This window comes from Neocloeon triangulifer, unplaced genomic scaffold, assembly GCF_031216515.1.
Source record: "Neocloeon triangulifer isolate White Clay Creek 2 clone unplaced genomic scaffold, ASM3121651v1 ptg000002l, whole genome shotgun sequence".
Lineage (NCBI taxonomy): Eukaryota > Metazoa > Arthropoda > Insecta > Ephemeroptera > Baetidae > Neocloeon > Neocloeon triangulifer.
The window spans coordinates 9,604,447-9,624,036 of NW_026775545.1; the positions used below are offsets into that span (position 1 = coordinate 9,604,447).

Here is a 19,590-nt window from a genome sequence, read left to right on the forward strand (position 1 = left end):
ATTTGTTACATTGAGTTTTTCGTCACAAATAAAGTCGGAGGCGAATATCCGGTAACCACATAATCTGGTGTGTATATTTAATTAATCAATCGAAACGTGCTAAAATAATTATATTCCCAATGATATTGAAACAATAATCAGTATTTGCCTTTTTAACTGATACACTGGACGCTAAAAAATTAGCAATTTTTTTTTCGAGTGCTAACTCCATACCTTACTGTGTGATCGTGATCGCATCACACGCAAGTTGGTTACTAGTGCTCTCTATATTATCCGCACGGTGCTTTGAGTACCAATAGTGGAGGAGGTGATGCTTTGTGTGTATGTATTTATCAGTCAATTAGCGGAGCACCACTAAACCCTGATGATAGTCTACCCGTCTGCAAACGAGCGGCAAACAACTTGGTCTCTGACAAACACGATTGCGTAAACATTTTGTGTATGTGCTCTTCCAATTTTGAGGACCTCAGCTGATGCCGCAGTTCGCTGGCAGCGTGGATGCAGGACAGTTCAGCAGGTATTTTCTTTTTTCAAATTATTTTTTCCTATAATTTATATATTTAAATGTGAAGAAAATGGATGAATCGACGGCGATCGTCCAGCTGACCACGGCATGTCCGTGCTGCAACCACGCGCACCCCCAGCAGTTGCCGCCAGCGTCCACCTCCAACCCCACAATTCCGAAATCAATTCATGAGAGGGCGAGATTGTCACCCGTGGCCACGCCGTCGGTGAGCGTTTCGGATATCCCACAACAAGTGCAGCGCAACACAAGAGCCAGCCTGAGTGGCAGTCAAGCGCTGCTTAACAGTATCACTGGTGGACTATTCTCAGGTTAGCAAAGGCAAATTGATTTTTTTTTTTGCATGATGAATTTCAACTCTTGATTTTGAATTAAAAAGCTAGAAATAATGCATTTTACAACGAGTGAACTTTTTTATTTTGTTCTTAGAAACTGCAAATAATTTTGGTTAATTTACTTTGCTTTAGTGTCATACCAAAAGTATAGAAGCTTGAATTTAGGCAATTTGCTGTACATCAGTGCTAAGCAAGTTGCATGTTTTCATCTTTATGTTTTGTGGGCCACGCGGAAAACAGTCTTATTAACACTTATTAATGTGTGTCCTTTTTCTGATGGTGCAGAGATACCTAATGTTGTCTTTTCCTTGCTTAAAAAAAGGAGCCTTTTAATTACATATTGAATTTATAAGCTTCTGTAAGCCAACATAAATGAAAATCCTTGATTTTTTTTCTCAAAAAGTCAATCTCTGAATTTATTCATTATTTAACTTTAATTGTGACGAATTTTATGCTTGATTTTAATTCTTCTGTGAGAATCAAATTGCATATTATAATAAATGCTTTTTGCAGTTCAATATCTAAAACATTTTTTCTCATTAGGTGAAAGACGAAATTCAACGGCATGGAACACCCGAGTGGGTTTGGGCGAGAGAAGGCCCTCGGCGCTCATCCAAATGGGCAATTGCGGTGCTTGCGGCGAACAAAGACGCTACTTGATGAGGTGCTTTCCTCTTTAATTAATCGTCTTCCATAAATATTGTTTCGGTTTTTCGATTTTGTTCCATTTAAAGCTTTATGCGCGGGGCCCAACAGCAGCAGGCGGCGGTGCGCTCCCCCGTGGTCTTGGAACCTGCAACACCCATGTTGGCGCTGCAGGAGAAAGCCGGGCCTAATTCCACCGGCAACTCTTCCGCAGTCGTACCCAGAGGCTCCACGCCACCCCCACCCTCTTATAACGAGCTGCCCGCAAGGGGTGCGAGGAAGAAAAAGAAAATCATTTGCAAAAAGGAGAAAAAGTATATCCACGATACTTTTATATAAAAAGGGGCAAAGAAAACTTGCTAATAAAATCAGACATTAATTCCTGGGAAAGAGATCTCTTCTTTTTCTTTTGTTTAACATTTCACGAGCTTTTCAGGGACGACGGTTCTACCGCGGGGCTTTCGGCTTTGTACGCAAAGCTGCTCGTTGTTTTGGGAATCGCGCTGCCTGTCGGAGAAGTTCTTTCCGATAAAGTTCCTTCCACGTTGGACCAAGTTCGTGAGAGACATGAATTTTGCATGACACGCCCCAGCTAGAGAATCGGTCCGCTTATTTCATTCCATTTTTCTTTCTTTTAGATTTTCTACATGTACCTTTACGCCGGCAGCTTGGTTTTCATGATGTACATGTACGCGACGCTGCTGACGGACCGCGCCGTTTACTCCATGGTCAGCTCGTACAGTAAGCATAAATGAGTCCATTAGCAGGCGCCCCATGAGATGGAAAGCTCTCACTTTTTGCTAATCAGGTATTGACGTTGAGGGAGATCAACGGGAAGTTTACGTCCGAGCCCAGAGGAGGAGATGCGTTCCTGTCGTTCGCTACGGCAGCTTTTACCTGCGGGCGAGTGCCATTGGTAAAAAATTTCAAATCGGCGTTGAGAACAAAAATGTTGAAATTTAATAACCAACAAAATCTAGCGTTTGGAATTGGCAGCATGATTTACTCTGGTCTGGAAGTTGCAAAGTACTTCGAACTGGACCACGAGTGCAGAAAAGTGATGCTGGTCTTGACTCCAGCGACAAGGCTGGTGTTTACAATTGTGCAAATTCAATTTGTGTTCCTCAACAACAGAGTAAGTTTTTATATATTTTAACAGAATTGGTAAAGATTTAAAAAGCAAAATACATTTAAAAATAAAAAAATTATTAACATTATTTTTTTTTTCAAAAATTGATATTTGTTATTTAGTTTTTGCAACAATATATCTTTATTTTTTGTCGCCCCAATAAAATGCGCCTGAATGACTCTAAGTTTCAAGCAAGTCAATATTAAGATGTATTTAATATATTTATAACCTTAGAGCCACTAGAATTATGTATTAATTGTTGTAACATGAATATAACTATTACTTTTTAGCAAATTCTTCTTTGTGGACATTTTATTATTATTAATTTGAAAAAAAAATTAATAATTTGACCATATTTAAACTATGGTATTATCATAAATTATATTCAGTCATTAGGTAATATATTTATTAATTTAAAATTAAAAAAAATTAAATTAAAAAACAATAAAACTAAAATACTTTTTGGGACTATTTGCAGAATTTATATATTCCATGACTTTATTTATTTATTTTTTTTTTTAAATAAAAAAAGACTTGCTTCAAAACAACATAATCTATATAGCTTGTCAAAATAATGTTAATCTCGTTTGTTGAAAAAAAAAACTTGTTTACCAGTTTATGAACTATTTCAGATTGAAATGGGACGTTACAAATTAATCGCTCGTTTTGGCTTGATGCACATGGTGGCCACGAATCTCTGCGAGTGGTTGTACGTGCTGGTCGAGGAGACCAAACACGAAATCCACCACCTGGCGCACCACCTCAACACTTCCCATCACGAGCTGTCGGTGGAAAACTCAACCCTGCTTTTGGCTCGTCACGCCAGGGCCGCGGATCTGCAGGGCGAGTGTCTACGTCTGAACATCCTCGGCTCGTTGGTGGAAAACGCCAGTCCGTACCTGTTCCCATGCACCATCGAGTACAGCCTCATCTCGGCCGTGATTCTATACGAGATGTGGCACAACGTGCACAAGGTGGTGGAAAAGAAGGCCGAAGAAGGCCGTCACACCGATAAACAAGTCAACGCACACCACTTTTCCGTCGACTGCTCAGGGGCGCACAGTGGACTTTTCAGCGGCATCATCATCCTTGTGCTCACTGCCATTTCACTCATCATGTTTTTCGTGCTCATCAGGGAGCCGACGCACGCAGACATAGCAGTTTTTCAGGTAATTTCTATAAAATTTTTCATTCAACAATTTTACTTCAAAAACGGCGTGGTTTAAAATTTACAGTTTCACTGTAAATGGTTAAAAATTACATGAAAAATTATAATTTTCTAAAAAAAAGTTAATTCTCACGACTGAAAAAAGAAATGAGATGATATAACAGTTCATATTATAGTAAGATTGATATTTTCCTATCTTGAAAATCTGTTTTCTGCATAAATCTGTAATTACTGATTCGCCTAAAGATGCAAGTTAATTCTTCTAGCATAAAGCTCTGGGTTCAAACCGTTCAAATACTTCTTTTGGTGGAAAAAATGATAAATGGTAAACTTTTGATGAATCCCCCGTTTCAACCCTCAAAAATGATTTTTTTTTTTTTTTTTAAATTTTGATTTCACCTAAAACATTTTGAATTAAATAATGTAAAAAAATATTGTCGAAGGGGCCCTATATCATCATTTTATTTTTTAAATTTGTTTATGATCAAGAACAACGACTTTTTCTAAGTACAAGAAAGTGTTAGCATTATTTCATAATTAGAATAATATGTATAATTATATTGCACAATATAATTATTCTTATATCAAATTGTATTTTTTTTATCATTTATAAGTTGTGAGGAATCAGAAATATGAATAGCATAGGGAATTCATTAATTCATCTAAACAGTGGAGGAAGTTCAGTTCTTTGTTAAAGCATGTTATTAATTAAGAGCTATACATTAAGAAAAATAAATAAATGAAGAAATGTTTTTTTTTTAACACGCCCAAAAGGATTTTGTGTAGGAAAGTGATCAAAGCAGGCTATATAGTTTTCACTCTCTTGCAACTAATGCAGCTACTAATTATTCAAAATTACTTACAGTTCTTTTCGCAATCGACCATGATTTAAAACTGACATAATCAATTAAAACAGGGGAATTTTATAAGTTTTTAAAGTATCTATTTAGGGTTTTGAAAATTTATTTTACTTGTAAACATTTATTTCAAAAAAATAAATCCCCAATTTGAAAATTGAACTTGAGCAAGATAATTAATAAATTTAATCTTATACCTTTTAGGTGACAATGTGCGAGCTGGTCCTGTACGCCTTGGCCACGGTGGCGGTGGTGGTGTGCATGCTTCAGATGCGCAGCCTGGAGTACCGCCACGGTTCGCAGGCCCTCGACTGCGTTTTGATTGTGGTGGCCCAGACGGGCATGTACGTGTACTGCCTCTTCTCGATCGTGGGCAGCTACTTCAACCCGCTCGCGCCCAGCGGAGGCTTTTTGGCCGAGCTGTTTTCCCTGCTGCAGACCACGTGCCAGACCGTGTTCATCCTGGACGCGTGGTGGCGCCGCAGCGAAAACGCCACCCAGGTGCGCAAGAAGCCCGGCCGCCAACTGGTCACCTTCCTGCTGGTCGTCAACCTGGCCATGTGGACAATCAACAGTCTCGAGAAGAACAGGGCCGAGTTCCGGCCGACGCACCTCGAGTTCTACGGCGTCTGGGCTTGGACCATCATCACACACGTCAGCATGCCCCTGGCCGTTTACTACAGGTTCCACTCGACCGTGTGTCTTTTGGAAATTTGGAAAACGGCTTTCAAACTTCGGCAGTCAGAGCAAAAGCATTGAAATTATTAAATTGTGTGCAGAAAATGGTTCCTTATACTATTTTAATTTGTTAAATTCGATGGCAGTTTTTATTAAAACTAAAATTAATAAAATCAAACTTTACTACAAACAAATTGTAATTTTTCCATTCTCTGTTTAGTGAATGTAAACGACATCCTTTAATTAAATTAGGAATTTGCCCTGGACAAATTAACTATATGCTATATTTAAAACCACGCGAAAACAAGAAATATGTACAAATTGGGTCTGAGTGATGTACTCGGTAGACTCATGGAGGGAAAGACGAGCTTAGAACTTATCGAAACAATTTTTCATGAAAAAATTCATCGTGAAAAACATTTCTTTTCAATAAATTTATCCATCTTCCACTCCAAAAATTTTATATTGAAACTAGGAATTATTAGAGCAACATTTAATAATTTAGTATAAATGTATCCATAGAACAAAAAAAAAAGAAATTTAAAATGAAAACAATAAATTATATTAAAATATAGGTGAAAAGAGAGAACTTTCATTAATTAAAGGGATCACAAATAATACATAATATCAGAAAAAAATAGTTCTACATTCAAATGATGATGAAAAATAGTTCTTCAATCAAATGATGTTGAGATATAGTTCTACATTCAAATGATGATGAAAAATAGTTTTACATTCAAATGATGATGAAAAATAGTTCTACACTCAAATGATGTTGAAAAATAGTTCTACAATCAAATGATGAAATAAAGTTCTTTTAATTTTACATGATTTCACAATAATAAAAAAATTTGTATTAGAAAATAAAATAGCTTTAACTTGCTACTTGTTAACTAATTTTTTATTTTTTTATTATATCATTTTGTTTAAAAAAAATTATTTAAAAACAAAATATGCAATCGAAATCGTATGAAAACGTAAGTATATAAAAAAGTTAAAAGTTGAAATTTATTATATTAATTAATCAAAGCTTAACCTTCTGTGCCGTCGAACTATTATTTCACGGTCAATTTGATGAGGTAGCCAATTGCGCTGTAACTTTGCCAAGAGCTATTAATTGAGGGATCAAGCAAGTAGGAAGGACAATTAGCATTTTGACACGTACGTGCTGCGAAAGGCAATGTCGGTTAAGAAAACAAGGGAGGCACGTGCAGCGATTGTTTTTTTGGCGCAGGTGGGATCGCACCTGTACTGCAACAAAGGCATAAACTTGCTAGTCTTTGTGCTTTCTTGCTCGCGGCACTCGCCACTTGCAGATCCGTTTGCAATGGCCCAGCAGCAGCAACAACTGTGCGCACATCACCAGAGGAGCTTTGTTCTCAACCGCAAGACGCCGACGTAAGTCAAATCTAAAATCAATATTTTGGCAGACGGTGTTTCTTCCGACTTAAGTATTGTTTTGACATTTTTAAATCTGCTAAAAGATCTAAAGGGAAGGCAAAATTCATTGGAAAGTATAAAATGATGCCTGTTGTTTCAGAATTTAATAATATACAAATAATTTAATTTTTTTTTTATGAACTATTGAATTTAACATAATTAAGTCTCCAGGAAGAAGGGTTCAAAAGATAGAAGAAAATTTTTTTTTTTAAATTGAAAAAAATTATTTGAATTTCAAATTATTGAACGATAAAAAGCAGAAGTTTTAAAATTAATGGGCTCATAACATGACGTTTGTTTAGAGCAATCAAAACATTATCAGATCTCATCTTCCCAGATCTGACGAAATGAACGCTATCCCGTCGGTTTTTCAAATTAATTAGGTATGGAAGAGCAGGAAAATTGTAGCCCGTCTGGCTTTGTATCAATACGGAAATTTGTAAATAATGAGGCATTTTCCTCTAATTAACAGAAAGCGCTGATTCTTGAATTTTAATGCGCTCTTCTACATAATTTATATTTAGGGAAATAAAAATACCTGGAGTAGTTTGACTTTTGTTTACACTCTCTAAAAATAATTACATGAGAAATATTGAAGGCTAAATGGGTACACATTTCTTGAAAAAAGTCAACGGTGGACCATAACATTAAAAAAAACTTATTTTTCATGTTAATTTATCATTCTAAAAATTAGTAAAAAAATTTTATAAGCTTTATATCATTAACATATTTTTCGCTGAATATTTTTTGTGTGTCAATCATCCCATTTTTAAGTTCGATTCAAGTTGACGTTCAAAACAGTTTATTTTGGTTAGTGTGAAAAAAAAAGATAAAAATGCAAAAATTTTGCTCCTATTTCAGTGATCAAAAACAACCCATACGCAACAGCAAGCCTCTTTCATTCTTAAATTGACCTGTTTGCGGCATGTACGACTGGCTGACTTGGCATTTTTGGCCGAGTTAAACAAGTAAAACAGACTTAATTGTGAGCTTCGTAGGTCAATTTGCAAATCGAGAACGAGAAGGGAACTTACTTTTCCGTTGGCGAGTCCGACTGGCTTGCGAGCTCCTCTGCCGAGTCACTGGAGTTTTCCGTCTCATGTTGCATTTCGGCCGATTTTCGCCTACATCGGGCCGAATTCGGGCTCCTTCTTGACCCTGGCAAAGTACGATGAACTGTGTCAACAAAAAAAGCCATTACTAATTATGTGGGAGTGTCGGATTGTTTTAGTGGGAGAAAATCGGGAATGAGCGGGAACGAGTTTCGCAACCCGACTTTTTTAAAGTTGTCCTGAAGGAATTTATCAATATATCGTTCTGATTGAAAGTTTTGGAGATTGAAACTTTTAAAATTCAGAATAATTTAGGCATGAGGAAAATCGCTGCGTAATTTATTTTTTGATCCGAGCAGCCCTTCCTTGTCGCGTTATCAGCATAAACACGCGCCGGCCTCTGCTTGTCGCTTTGCTCGGCTGCTGCACTCTCGGCGGAGAGCGGCGCGCTCAATTTATTGTTAGAGCGAATTTAATATTTTTTGGTTAGCGCTGCGATTAATATGTCAAATTTACAGCTTTTGTAGTTAACTAAACTGATCAATTTGAGATTTTATTTTTATAAATTCTGTACATTTGCGTTTTCAACGCAGACGAAGTTGATCGCACTTCCAATTAGAAGAACAATTAACGGCTTGTAAATATATCCTTAAATTTAATTCTGATCTGAGGCAAATTGATATAGGTTCTCTGTCAAACCATTGAAATTTTATAAAAACTATTTAAAATTCATTTATTAATTTATTATCATTGTAATTTTATTATTATTTATCTGATCAAAACAATTGTTTTGTGGGAAAAGTAGATATTTTTGTTTGTTTTGTAACGATCGAACGGCAAAAACAATGTCGATTACCGGTGGTGTCGTGCACCTGACAGGCCATTTGTATATTTTTTTCACGTCACAATTTTCCACCAGCGATTTACAATGGGCACGTTTTGCAGCATATCTGAGAACGGAGGCGGCGAGGAGCCCGAAGTGGAAGCCGCCCACTCGAGCCGCCCAACCCTGCTGGAATTGGCTCTGCACAACTCGAGCCAGCGCTTCTGGTAACCTGGAAACCGAGCAGACACACACACTCGATTTTATTTTCCTCTCTCTGCTTTAATCCGCTCGGAATAAACTAATTTGTCGGGGCGACTGCGTTTCAAGCTTAACTCTTTCAGGGCGCAGCAGGACGTGATTTCGCCATTGTTGTCCGCGGGAACGGCGACGACGGCCGCCCCCGCGGGTCGTTCGCAGAGGTCGTTCAGTCTGCCCTTCATCCAGAAACCCTGCATCGAGGGCGAGACGTTTTCACGCAAGCTCGGCGTGTACGTGGAATTTTTTAATTACGCGTTGGACCGAATTAATTTTCGCTCTCATTACCAACAGGGACGCGCTTTTCACCACAATTTCTGCCCTTTATGGAAAGCTGCTGGTCGTCATGGGGATCGCTTTCCCGATGGCCGAGGTTATTTCCACCAACGTCCCCGTTTCGTATTACGAGGTGATCTTTCCCCATCGGTTTTTTTACCGTATGATAAATGTGTTTGAAATTTATTTTCGCAGGGCTTTTACCTCTACCTTTATTTTGTAAGCCTGATTTTCCTTTTCTGCATGTACTGCACCTCTTTCTCGACGTCCCGCTCTTTGAAATCAATTTCTGGTAACATGAAAATCCGCTTATATTTTTTTTTCAATTTCACCTTTTCACACATTTGCACATTTTCAGGCCAAAGAAAGTTTTTCGGCGAATCAGCCCGGACGCCCGATGACGAGGAAAGTGACGGGGCCACGCAGCAAAAATTGTTGAGACTACCAAGAAAACAGACCAGATACGGCAGCTTTTATCTGAGGATGGGTGCTGTTGGTATAAAAATGAGCTTTTTCGAGGAAATGATTAAGATAATTTTCAACAAAGCATTCGGCATTGGAAGCATGATATATTCTGGACTGGAGTTTGGTCAGTACTTTGAGCTGAAGAAAAACACAAAATGTCACAACGTTTACCTGGCGATTACCCCAATCACAAGGATGGCATTCATCATTGCTCAGATGATGTTTATTTTCATGAAAAATATCGTAAGGCAGAGAATAATATATTTTGAATTAATCTTTTAAATACATAACTTCTTTCGGGGAAAACTTGCAAACTTACCAGATAAAAATGTTTTTGGGAAAATATAATGAATTGATTTTGAAGACAAGTTTCTCTTTTATAGCACTTTGAATCTAGACCCCAGCTAAGATTAGTCCTGCGATTTGGACTGATGCACATGATCGCCACGAATCTTTGCGTGTGGTTAAACGTCTTGATCCAAGAGACAAAGCACGAAATTTTGACCTTCTATGACCCAAACAATTCCAACGCAAATGCATCAGGTTAAAAATATTTATCAATAAATTATTCTAATTTTTTAAATTTATTGGAATTTATTGACAATGGTATTTTGATTGATAATTCAAATAATTTTTAAACCGATTAGATGTTATATTTTTACTAATATTTCAAAGTAAAAATCAGCGCAAAAATTGTGTTAAATTTGTTTGAATTTTAGTAACTTCAAATCTTTTGAACTATTTTTAGATTGAATTTTCCAATTTTTAAAAAAGAAATCTTTCTTACTTTATTTCATGCTCAATTTAGCCACGTTGAAACAATATTGTTTTTTAACAGCAGCGAATGTTTGTTGATGCAGCGAATCACCTGTTGGGGGTCAGTTATTTTTAATTTTTTTTAACGTGGCTAAAAGTGTGGGTGCAATTTTTTTTATCATTTTTTTAAAATTATTTTATATATGAAATTAAAATGCTTTGCAGATGTAATAAATAATAATATAAATATGTACTTTCCAGTTTTCATGCAAAATGAGTCTCTGGTCGTGGAAAGAGAGAAAAGAGGCCTCGTCGGTAGGCACGACCTCTTCGAGTGCAGACGGACCAACATCATGGGTTCGTTGGTGCAAAACGCGAGTCCTTTTCTCTTTCCGTGCACCATCGAGTACAGTCTGATCTGCGCCGTGATCCTGTACGCCATTTGGAAAAGCGTGGCGTCTGGGCCCGGCGAGCCGTCTTCAGGACGCAACCTGAGGTCCGGCGTCCGATCTGCGGGCAAGATCGTGAGTCACCAGGCGTCGCAGCATTTTTCCGTCGACTGCGCCAACGCGCACCGCGGCCTCTTCAGCGGCATTCTGGTGCTCGTGTTCACCATCATTTCGCTCATCATGTTCTTTGTGCTGCTCAAAGAAGAGGAGTTCGCGCTCATTGCGGTTTACGAGTTCAATATTTGCGAACTCACTCTCTATGTGACCACTACAATTGCCTGCCTCTGCTGCATGTTCCAGATGAGGAACCTCAAGTATGAAAAACTTAAAAAAAAATATTAAAAGTGAGGTTTTATTCAAATCAATAATTTAAAGAAATTATTGAAAATGTACATAATTTAAGTCAATACGATTTTTTTAAATCAAAGGTAGTCATCGAAAATTCCTAAATTTGAAGTTATAAAAATTCTGATTAAATTTAAGCGGCTGCGTTAAGGTGAATTGTCAGTCCAAATATTATGTGATTCTTGGCTAAAACGTAATTACATATGGGCTTTTAAAATAGTTTGATTGTAATTTTAGATTAAAATTTGTTGTTAAAAAATTTAATTACCACCAATATATAATTGTAGAGGAGGACTATAGCTTTATTAATTAATTTAATTTAAAATACGTATACATATACATATAAGTTTGTTGCCAACAATGCCAACCATATCGGTTAAAAATGGCCCTAATTTTTATTTTGAATTCGTTAAACTTCATTTTTGTTTTGGTCTGTTGACAATAAAATAATCGAATTCATCTAGTTATTTGTGTAATTTCACTTTCAGATATGATTTGCGTCGGACTTTAGATCTTGATAACATCCTTTTAATCATCGCCCAGTCGGGTCTGTACATTTACAGCATGTTCTCAATAATCGCTGGCTTTTTCTCTGTTGATGTAACTCGTCCCGGAATTTTGACCACGGCCTCATTTTCTCTCATCCAAACAACCTGCCAGACGATATTTGTCTTGGACGCCTGGTGGAAAAGGTAATTTTTTCTTGCCAAAAATTAATCGTACTTCTTCATTTTTTATTCCTTTTTTTAAGATGTTCAACCGCGCAAGACATTCGTCGCAAACCAGGTCGCCAGCTGGTGACTTTCATGTTGGTGACCAACATGGCCATGTGGACGGTGAATCGGCTGGAAAACACGCGGGCCGATTTCCACCCTGTGGAGCTGCGCTTCTACGGCGTCTGGGCGTGGACCATAATAACTCATGTCAGCATGCCGCTGGCAATTTTCTACAGATTCCACTCGACAGTTTGCCTCTGCGAAATTTGGAAGAGCACTTACAAGATGAGACTGGTGCCTTAAGTGAGGTGCGCTGTCTGGCTTTACAGCCACTATGGCGTTTTTTGCGACGCAATACAATGGCCCTAAAGTCTACGATTTAATATGATGCTTATTCTTTTGTAAAATGTAATTTTTATATTGAGACGAAAATTTATTAAAAAGATTAATTTTTTCCATCCAAAATCTTTGTTTCTCAGAGCATAAATGAAACGAATTGCGTGGGAAGATGAGTTGTTGGGAATCAAAGAGAACAGCGTGACTTCTTTCCCTTTGCATCTCTCGAGCTTGGAGTTATATTTCCCGAGAACCCAGACACACAAAGAGATTTTCCCTCTGTTGTTGTATTTTTAGCATTCACTATCCATTAGTCAGATTTATTTTCTATCTTGTGATATAAAAAAATGATTCAATGATTCAGAAAAAATACCCAAATTATAATAAGATAAAATATAAAAGATGAACAGAAATTTTGTGGTCTAAAAAATTTATTTTAGAAGACATATATGGATAAAAAATCTCATTATTTTTAGTGAAATACCAAGAAGTTTAAATTATAAATAATATATCCAAAATTTTTGCAAATATTTAGCAAGATATTATTGTATAAAATCCATTTAAATGAAAAATAATTATATTTTTTATTTTAATTTATTTATTTATTTATTTAATATTTAAAACGAGACTAATTTTTTAATAAAATACAACAACAATAAGCAATCAAATGGAGAAGTAACTTTTCTCAATGATGCATTAATTAACTGTCAGAATCGACTTACGTAAGAATAAAAGGAATAGTTTAATTTAAAGTCTTTTTGAACAATCAATATAATTATGAAAGCAATCTGTAGGAATATGAATATTAAAACCATGATTTTCGCAATCAGACAGGTGCACGTACTACATAAATATGACCAGGCAACAAAGCCTTGGCGCGCATCAACAAACAAACAACCCTTTCATCACCAGCGAGCAGGGTATACGCGCAGAGCAGCGATGACGGGTTTTTTTCAATCACGAACTTGCAAATCAATTAATCCCCGGCGCATTGCAAAGCACACAAACGCGCAAAACAAAACTGTCATCGTGCATATGTGTGTATGGAGTTTCAATTAACACAACAGAGAGCGGCCGACGGTAGCTTTTGGCCCTCGCTTATGATGCACACGCTCTGGCTGGCTGGTTCTACAGTAGCGCTCAATAAAAATGATAAATAGCCGATGTTATTGGCTCTTTGAGTGACAAACACAGAGCCAACACACAAACACACGGGTATGGACGCAGGTCGATAATTAAAGGAGCACATATCGGTGCTAATTGCAGCAGACCGCATCCGCGCACTAACCATTAGTTGGCCACTGGTCAGGCCTGTGGTTGCAGACGTCGATACGGAGAATGGCCGGCAAGAACAACCTGGCGCTGGGCGTTGAGGCCCCCGACCGATCCCGGGGGCGGCCGATTTTTACGGCGGAGCAACTGGCCCAAATTGAAGAAAGGAACAGACAAGCCAGAAAGGAGGGAGAGTAAGAGTGGAGACAAAATAAAAACACTTTTTTTAGTTAATAAATTTTATTAATAAGCCATAATATTTAAAGGGAGCCGAAGCTTTCAGATAATTAATATTCCGTTGCTTATAGATCACTGCATAGTGCTTGAAATGTTTCTTAGAAAATTGGTTTTGTACAAATATTTACGGAGTTTTATAATTTTCTATTAAAAAGCATTGCCCCATAGATCGATGCTCTCGGGGCGCGGAGCTTTTGTAGTACATGCATTTTAAAATTTTGTTCCGAAAATAATTTACTTTCAATTAGAAACGTTTGAATCTTTGCGAGAAAATCTATTAGTTTTGAAATATTGATTGTATGAAAGCTCCGTTCTGACCTCTTTAATTACTTCTAGTTTTAATTCTCATATTTTTATGATTTTAATTTCATTTTAAGAATAATTTTTTCGCATTTGCCACTTTTCAGCGATGCGCTCACTAAAACTCTCTCAGTTTTCTACTGCAAGTTACTCGTAGTTTTGGGCATAGCTTTTCCAGTGACGGAAGCCCTCGCTCCTGAAATTGCAACGAATATTGCCTATGAGGTTCTCACGTTTGTCCCTCTCAGATCTTTTCAATTTAATATTAAAACTGCGTCTTTCCTCCAGGCCTTTTACCTCTTTTTGTACGGGGGCAGTGTCGCTTATGTCCTTTACATGTACACGACCCTAACGAGGGACGAGACCGAGGAGGAGACGCCACTCAATCCATCAGTCCTGACCGTCCCACTGCGAACCCCAGCCAGTGAATCGAGCGCATCTATCACAAGTGAGCCCTCTAACTTTACGAAATGGACAAAAATTCAATATTTGTTATTTGTCCTCCATGAATAACATCCCGAGTTCGTTTGAAATGATCTAAAAGGAACTGGACCAGGAAAATACTTCCTTGGGAAAATATCATCATAATATCTGATGTTTTCTTCCTTCTATTTAAATGCACTGCACCCTTAGCCTCGTCATATATTTACCTCTTTGCAAGTTTGCGAGAGCGATATTATGCAACCAGCTCTTATTTGAACAACACAAGCAAACATAACTAGGATGACGAGTGGTGCACGTACATTTCAAATTACGTCAAAGCAAAACGCCTGACTCTGTTTGCTTATGCAACTGGCAGCAATATTGCGTTTAGCAGGTTGCCTATTACTTTTGAAAAGATGCTCCAAGTGAGCAATAACGTGCACGCGCACGAGTTGCATTCAACTTGTTGCCGCTTCTGAGGTTAATTAACATTTATAGGAAATCGAAGGAGGAGCAGTTTGTTTGGAATAGAAATTGCTCCGACCTGGCGACAGGCCCCGGAGGCGAAGATTGCCGGGCAGGAGCACGTGCGATATGGAAGTTTCTATTTGCGACTTGGAGTGGCTGGTTGGTACATTTATAGAATGAGATCAAATCAATATTTTGAATGGGTTTATAGAGATATAAATTGATGGTAATCTTCAAACATACATTATTATGAGTTTTGACCAGTCTTTTTATCTTTATAATGTTTAAAGAAAATAAATAATGAAATCCATTTACAATGCAATATTATATTTATTACATTCTCTATTTTTTATCTTAAAAGGAACTGAAACTTACAAAAAATATTTTTATTTTATGAAATTTTAAAATTTCATGATGGAGATCCGATATATAATAAATTATTTTGTGAAACGAAAAAAATCAATTTATTTTTTAAAATTTTTTTGGGGCAACAATTTAAACCGCGCTTAAGAAGCTTCAAAAGTTAATAATATATTGTCGCACTAACATTGACTATCATAATGTCATAAGCAACAACACAAAAAAAGTAAAAATTGCACTTCATCGTTAAGCAAAAATGTATTCGGATATCGATTTTGGAATTTTGGATTTTGTAAATGTCAAAGTTATACCTCGATTACCTATTTAATTTGAAATATTATTAACTATTGGGGAAATATTTTGGTTCAGAGTATGTATTGAAGTTAGTTAAATTAATTTTTTTTTGTCACAATAAAATAAAAATGTAATATTTATCTTCCAGCCTTTGGGATTGGAAGTATGATTTATTCCGCACTGGAGTTTGGTCAGTTTTTCGAGCTGAGAAAAATCGACCAATGCAGAAATTTCTTCCTGGCACTCTCTCCGCTATGTCGAATCGCTTTCGTGCTAATTCAGATGCTGTTCATTTTCGCCAATAACAAGGTTGCTTAAAAGAAAATCTGCTTTATGTTTGAATTTGCAATTTCACATCACCACTTTCCAGCTGATGGAAATCTACAGGTATAAAGTGATCGCAAAGTTTGGTCTGATGCACATGATCGCGACCAATTTGTGCGAGTGGCTTTATGTGCTGATTGAGGAGACCAAAAGCGACATTTATAACATCAACAGGGTGACGCACCACTCTCGGCACGACTCGACGGAGGACGAAGGTGAAAGAGCGTAGCTTTCCCGAAGCCCTTTTCAGGAAAATTTTTATTTCCAGATGATTCGACGTTCGAGCGGAGTTTGTGGTACGAAGACGACGAGTTTTTACTCAACCGAAGCCTGACGTCGCACGAGTGCTATAAAACCAACATCATGGGCAATCTGCTCAAAGAAACTAGCCCCTACTTATTCCCCTGCACTGTCGAGTATTCTCTGCTGTGCGCGGTCATTCTGGCTGTCATGTGGAAAAATGTGTGCGGACGAGCTTCGAAAAACCCGTCGCGGCCGAGAGAGAGCGGACTCAACTTGATTTACAGGTACGGAGAGAGCCACAGAAAAAAATTTGTACTAGAGAGTGAACTTTGAGAACTCAATCAATACAACTCGTTGACTGCCGAGTTGTTTGCTTTTTGTAAAGTGGAGCTATTTGTCACAAGCAAAGACTAATGACAATGCTTTTTGGGAAATTTTTTTCGGTCCTTACTGCAGTCAGCTGCGTGTCATGCGGACGTAAATTTTCCTTTTTTCCACAAATATTTAATATTTTTAAATACTTTGACAGAATTAAGATATTCTGGGTTTTTTTTAAATTTATTTGTAAAAGAATTGCAATTATATTAAAATAGTGTGTAATTTTTTGGCTAACCACTGCAAGTATTATTAGAAAATCCAATTATTTTACTTTTTTTATTGTGACCTTTTCATCAAACTACGCTTCTATCTTTGAAAATCAATGCTGGCAGAAGTTTCAGATTACGAAATTAAAGTCTATTTTATTTTTTAATAGAATATTAGATAGGATTGTTATTGGGGGAAAAAGTGATAACTTAAAAGATGGTATTTATAAATTTCTTTTTTTAAATGATTTTTTTTTCTTTTTAAATTAAAAGTCGGTATTTTATTTAACGAGAGACCTTTTTTACAGCTTTTGTCAGTCTATAACAATAAACTGAGAGGCAAATCAATTTTATCAAGTGTTTGTTTTTAAGAGGGCTGCCGTTTCTTTTTGTATTTATTTTCTGCTCCTTTCAGCCGCTCAATGAACCAATTTTCCGTGGACTGCGCCAGTGCGTACAAAGGTCTCTTCGTCGGTATTGTGCTTGCAGTAATCACCATCATGTCGCTCATCATGTTCTTCGAGCTCGTCTATTTGCCCGGCTTTTCTTACGCAGCGGTCATCCAAGTGAGAGATTTCCCCCTTTTATTTACTGGGAAAAAAACTAATTGCTTGAATTGGCAGATAAACATCTTGGAATGCGCCTTGTTCTTCTCTGGAACGGTCGCTTCACTTATTCTGATGGTCAAGATCCAGAGAATTAGTATTTCGATGAATGCTGGACGATTTGAGTTGGAGCACATTTTGCTGGTAGTAACGCAATCTGGCGTATTTTTGTACTCCATGTTCCAGGTAAGATTGAGATGATTAATTTCTTTTATTGCATAATTTGGATGCCAAGCATAAAAAAATACAGTTGATCGATTTAAAAAAAATCACCAGTAATAATGTATTTTTAAAATTAATAATTAAATACAACTTTAAAAATTTCTCTTACAGATTAGCGATTTGTTTTTTAGGCGGATCAAAATAAAAATTTCAATTATTGAAAATTTGTGAAGTCATAAAATTTTACAGTACCGAAAATATAATAAAAGTCGTTTGTCAATATTGAACAAAATCTCCTCTCAATTATATAATATTTCTAACAATTTTATTTTATCTTTATTTCTACTTTTTCTAGGTAATAGGATCAATATTCTCGGCAGACTTTGAAGAGTTAGAAATAATATCAGTGATCAACATCGTCCTGCCGATCGGCGCCATCGTCCAAAGTGCCTGCCAAACGCTTGTTCTTTTGGACGCCTCTCGTCGCAGGTGCGACTCGCCGGGCCAAGTGAAAGAAAAGCCCGGCAGACAACTGGTTACTTTCCTGCTGGTGACCAACCTCGCGATCTGGGCGCTAAACCGACTGAAAAACGGAAGGATGGAGTTCAAACCGTCGCAAATCGACTTTTACGGACATTGGTCTTGGGCGGTGATCACGCACGTCTGCGTTCCACTTGTCGTTTGCTACAGATTTCAATCTACAGTTTGTCTGTACGAAGTTTGGAAGCGAGTTTATAAATTAAAGCCTGCTATTATTTGAAAATAATTGTGCATTTGTATTTTATTTTTAAAACAACATTTCGCAAACAGTAACAAAAACTTTTTAGGTTAATTAAATAAATTTCAAACGTGATCAAAATTTCATTTACCAAATTTAAAATTAAAATATGATTAAAGCTAACTTAATAACAACAAAATGCTATTATGCAAACCACATCATTAATTATACAAAATATTTTGATATAACTTTTTTTTTGCATTAATTTTTTTATTTAGTAGGTTGGAAAAATGGCACTGGAAACTCAGCGCCGGCTGGGACGTGCTAGTCTTGCACACTGTATGATTTTCGCAGCTTTTTGGCCCCGTGTTATTCGTTTTCACAGCGCGCGAGTCGCAGGCTCTAATCACATTAGCGCGAGCGGCACAGCTTCCGCCTAAAGCCAGTAAGACTGACGTCACAACAACTTGATTTTCCAACCGGAAACATCGCGATGTAACCCCACGAAGGGAGCCTGCCCGTTGAAAGCTATTTCGGCAGAGGCACCGGTCGCAAAACAAAACGCGAGCATCAACTCTATAAACAAGAGGGGAAGCGCGCTAATGTCCAGTTTTTCAAAATAAAAATGTACCAAAACGAAATCAAACAGCTTTAATTATATTCTTGTACGGAAAAAAATTACAAATATGATAAGAAACGTACGCTGGAAATGAAATTAATTTATTCCGTAAAATGCCAAAAATTCAATCCAATTGCTTTAAATTTAATTGACTTGATTGAATTGACTAATTTTATTGCAAAAAATTTACCCAAAAGTTTAAAAAATTTTCACATATGATACAATTTTTGCTTAATTAAAAGGAATTCATGTTCAAAATTTTAATTTTTAAATAATTGTGTTTAATTGATGATGGGAAATCTTTCATTTCAATTGGAAAAGAGCAAAAGTGTGACCAAATTTAATCCGAGTCTGAGATTTTAAACATTCCTCTGAATTAAATCCCTTAAAAATTTCATAATCTGAAATTGAATAGAGAAATTTTTATAGTTTTAAATTTAACGTCCTTTGACGTAAGTTGCAAATTGCTCTTTTATAATCCCTGCTAAATGGAAATCACGTTAAACATCATTCACTTCTGTTTGCTGAAATTAAATATTTTTGCCATTCTATTTACATTGTGCTTATATTTTTTCAAGGAAATTTGGAATGCAAAAAATGCACCCTTTCTCGCATTACGAGGGCGCCTACGAGGGTAATCTTGAGGATCAGCAAAGAACTAGTTGCTGCGCCGCTGATAATCAAAGTCAGCTTTCAGTCGGGTGAATAGGAGTCGAGTTATCGTGTGCGT

General features: G+C 36.9%; 3 protein-coding genes across 3 annotated transcripts; all 3 read left to right on the forward strand.

The window, feature by feature from the left end:
• Positions 1–419: 419 nt before the first annotated feature.
• On the forward strand, positions 420–5,872 carry LOC132203720 (proton channel OtopLc-like). Its single transcript, XM_059631700.1, has 10 exons — positions 420–517; positions 573–834; positions 1,402–1,522; positions 1,593–1,817; positions 1,940–2,057; positions 2,142–2,244; positions 2,312–2,419; positions 2,484–2,638; positions 3,265–3,801; positions 4,862–5,872. The coding sequence occupies exons 2-10, from the start codon at positions 576–578 to the stop codon at positions 5,414–5,416; spliced, it is 2,181 nt and encodes a 726-aa protein (XP_059487683.1). The 5' UTR covers positions 420–517; positions 573–575; the 3' UTR covers positions 5,417–5,872.
• A 736-nt stretch (positions 5,873–6,608) lies between these two features.
• On the forward strand, positions 6,609–12,554 carry LOC132205051 (proton channel OtopLc-like). Its single transcript, XM_059633890.1, has 11 exons — positions 6,609–6,733; positions 8,773–8,877; positions 8,995–9,141; positions 9,203–9,317; positions 9,380–9,476; positions 9,543–9,680; positions 9,732–9,892; positions 10,033–10,192; positions 10,667–11,168; positions 11,688–11,891; positions 11,951–12,554. Exons 1-11 carry the CDS (start codon positions 6,663–6,665, stop codon positions 12,216–12,218), a joined length of 1,968 nt encoding a protein of 655 aa, XP_059489873.1. The 5' UTR covers positions 6,609–6,662; the 3' UTR covers positions 12,219–12,554.
• A 1,001-nt stretch (positions 12,555–13,555) lies between these two features.
• On the forward strand, positions 13,556–18,298 carry LOC132204874 (proton channel OtopLc-like). Its single transcript, XM_059633727.1, has 10 exons — positions 13,556–13,717; positions 14,168–14,285; positions 14,349–14,508; positions 14,982–15,110; positions 15,754–15,914; positions 15,976–16,144; positions 16,198–16,456; positions 17,172–17,322; positions 17,380–17,547; positions 17,879–18,298. The coding sequence occupies exons 1-10, from the start codon at positions 13,590–13,592 to the stop codon at positions 18,281–18,283; spliced, it is 1,848 nt and encodes a 615-aa protein (XP_059489710.1). The 5' UTR covers positions 13,556–13,589; the 3' UTR covers positions 18,284–18,298.
• Positions 18,299–19,590: the final 1,292 nt, after the last annotated feature.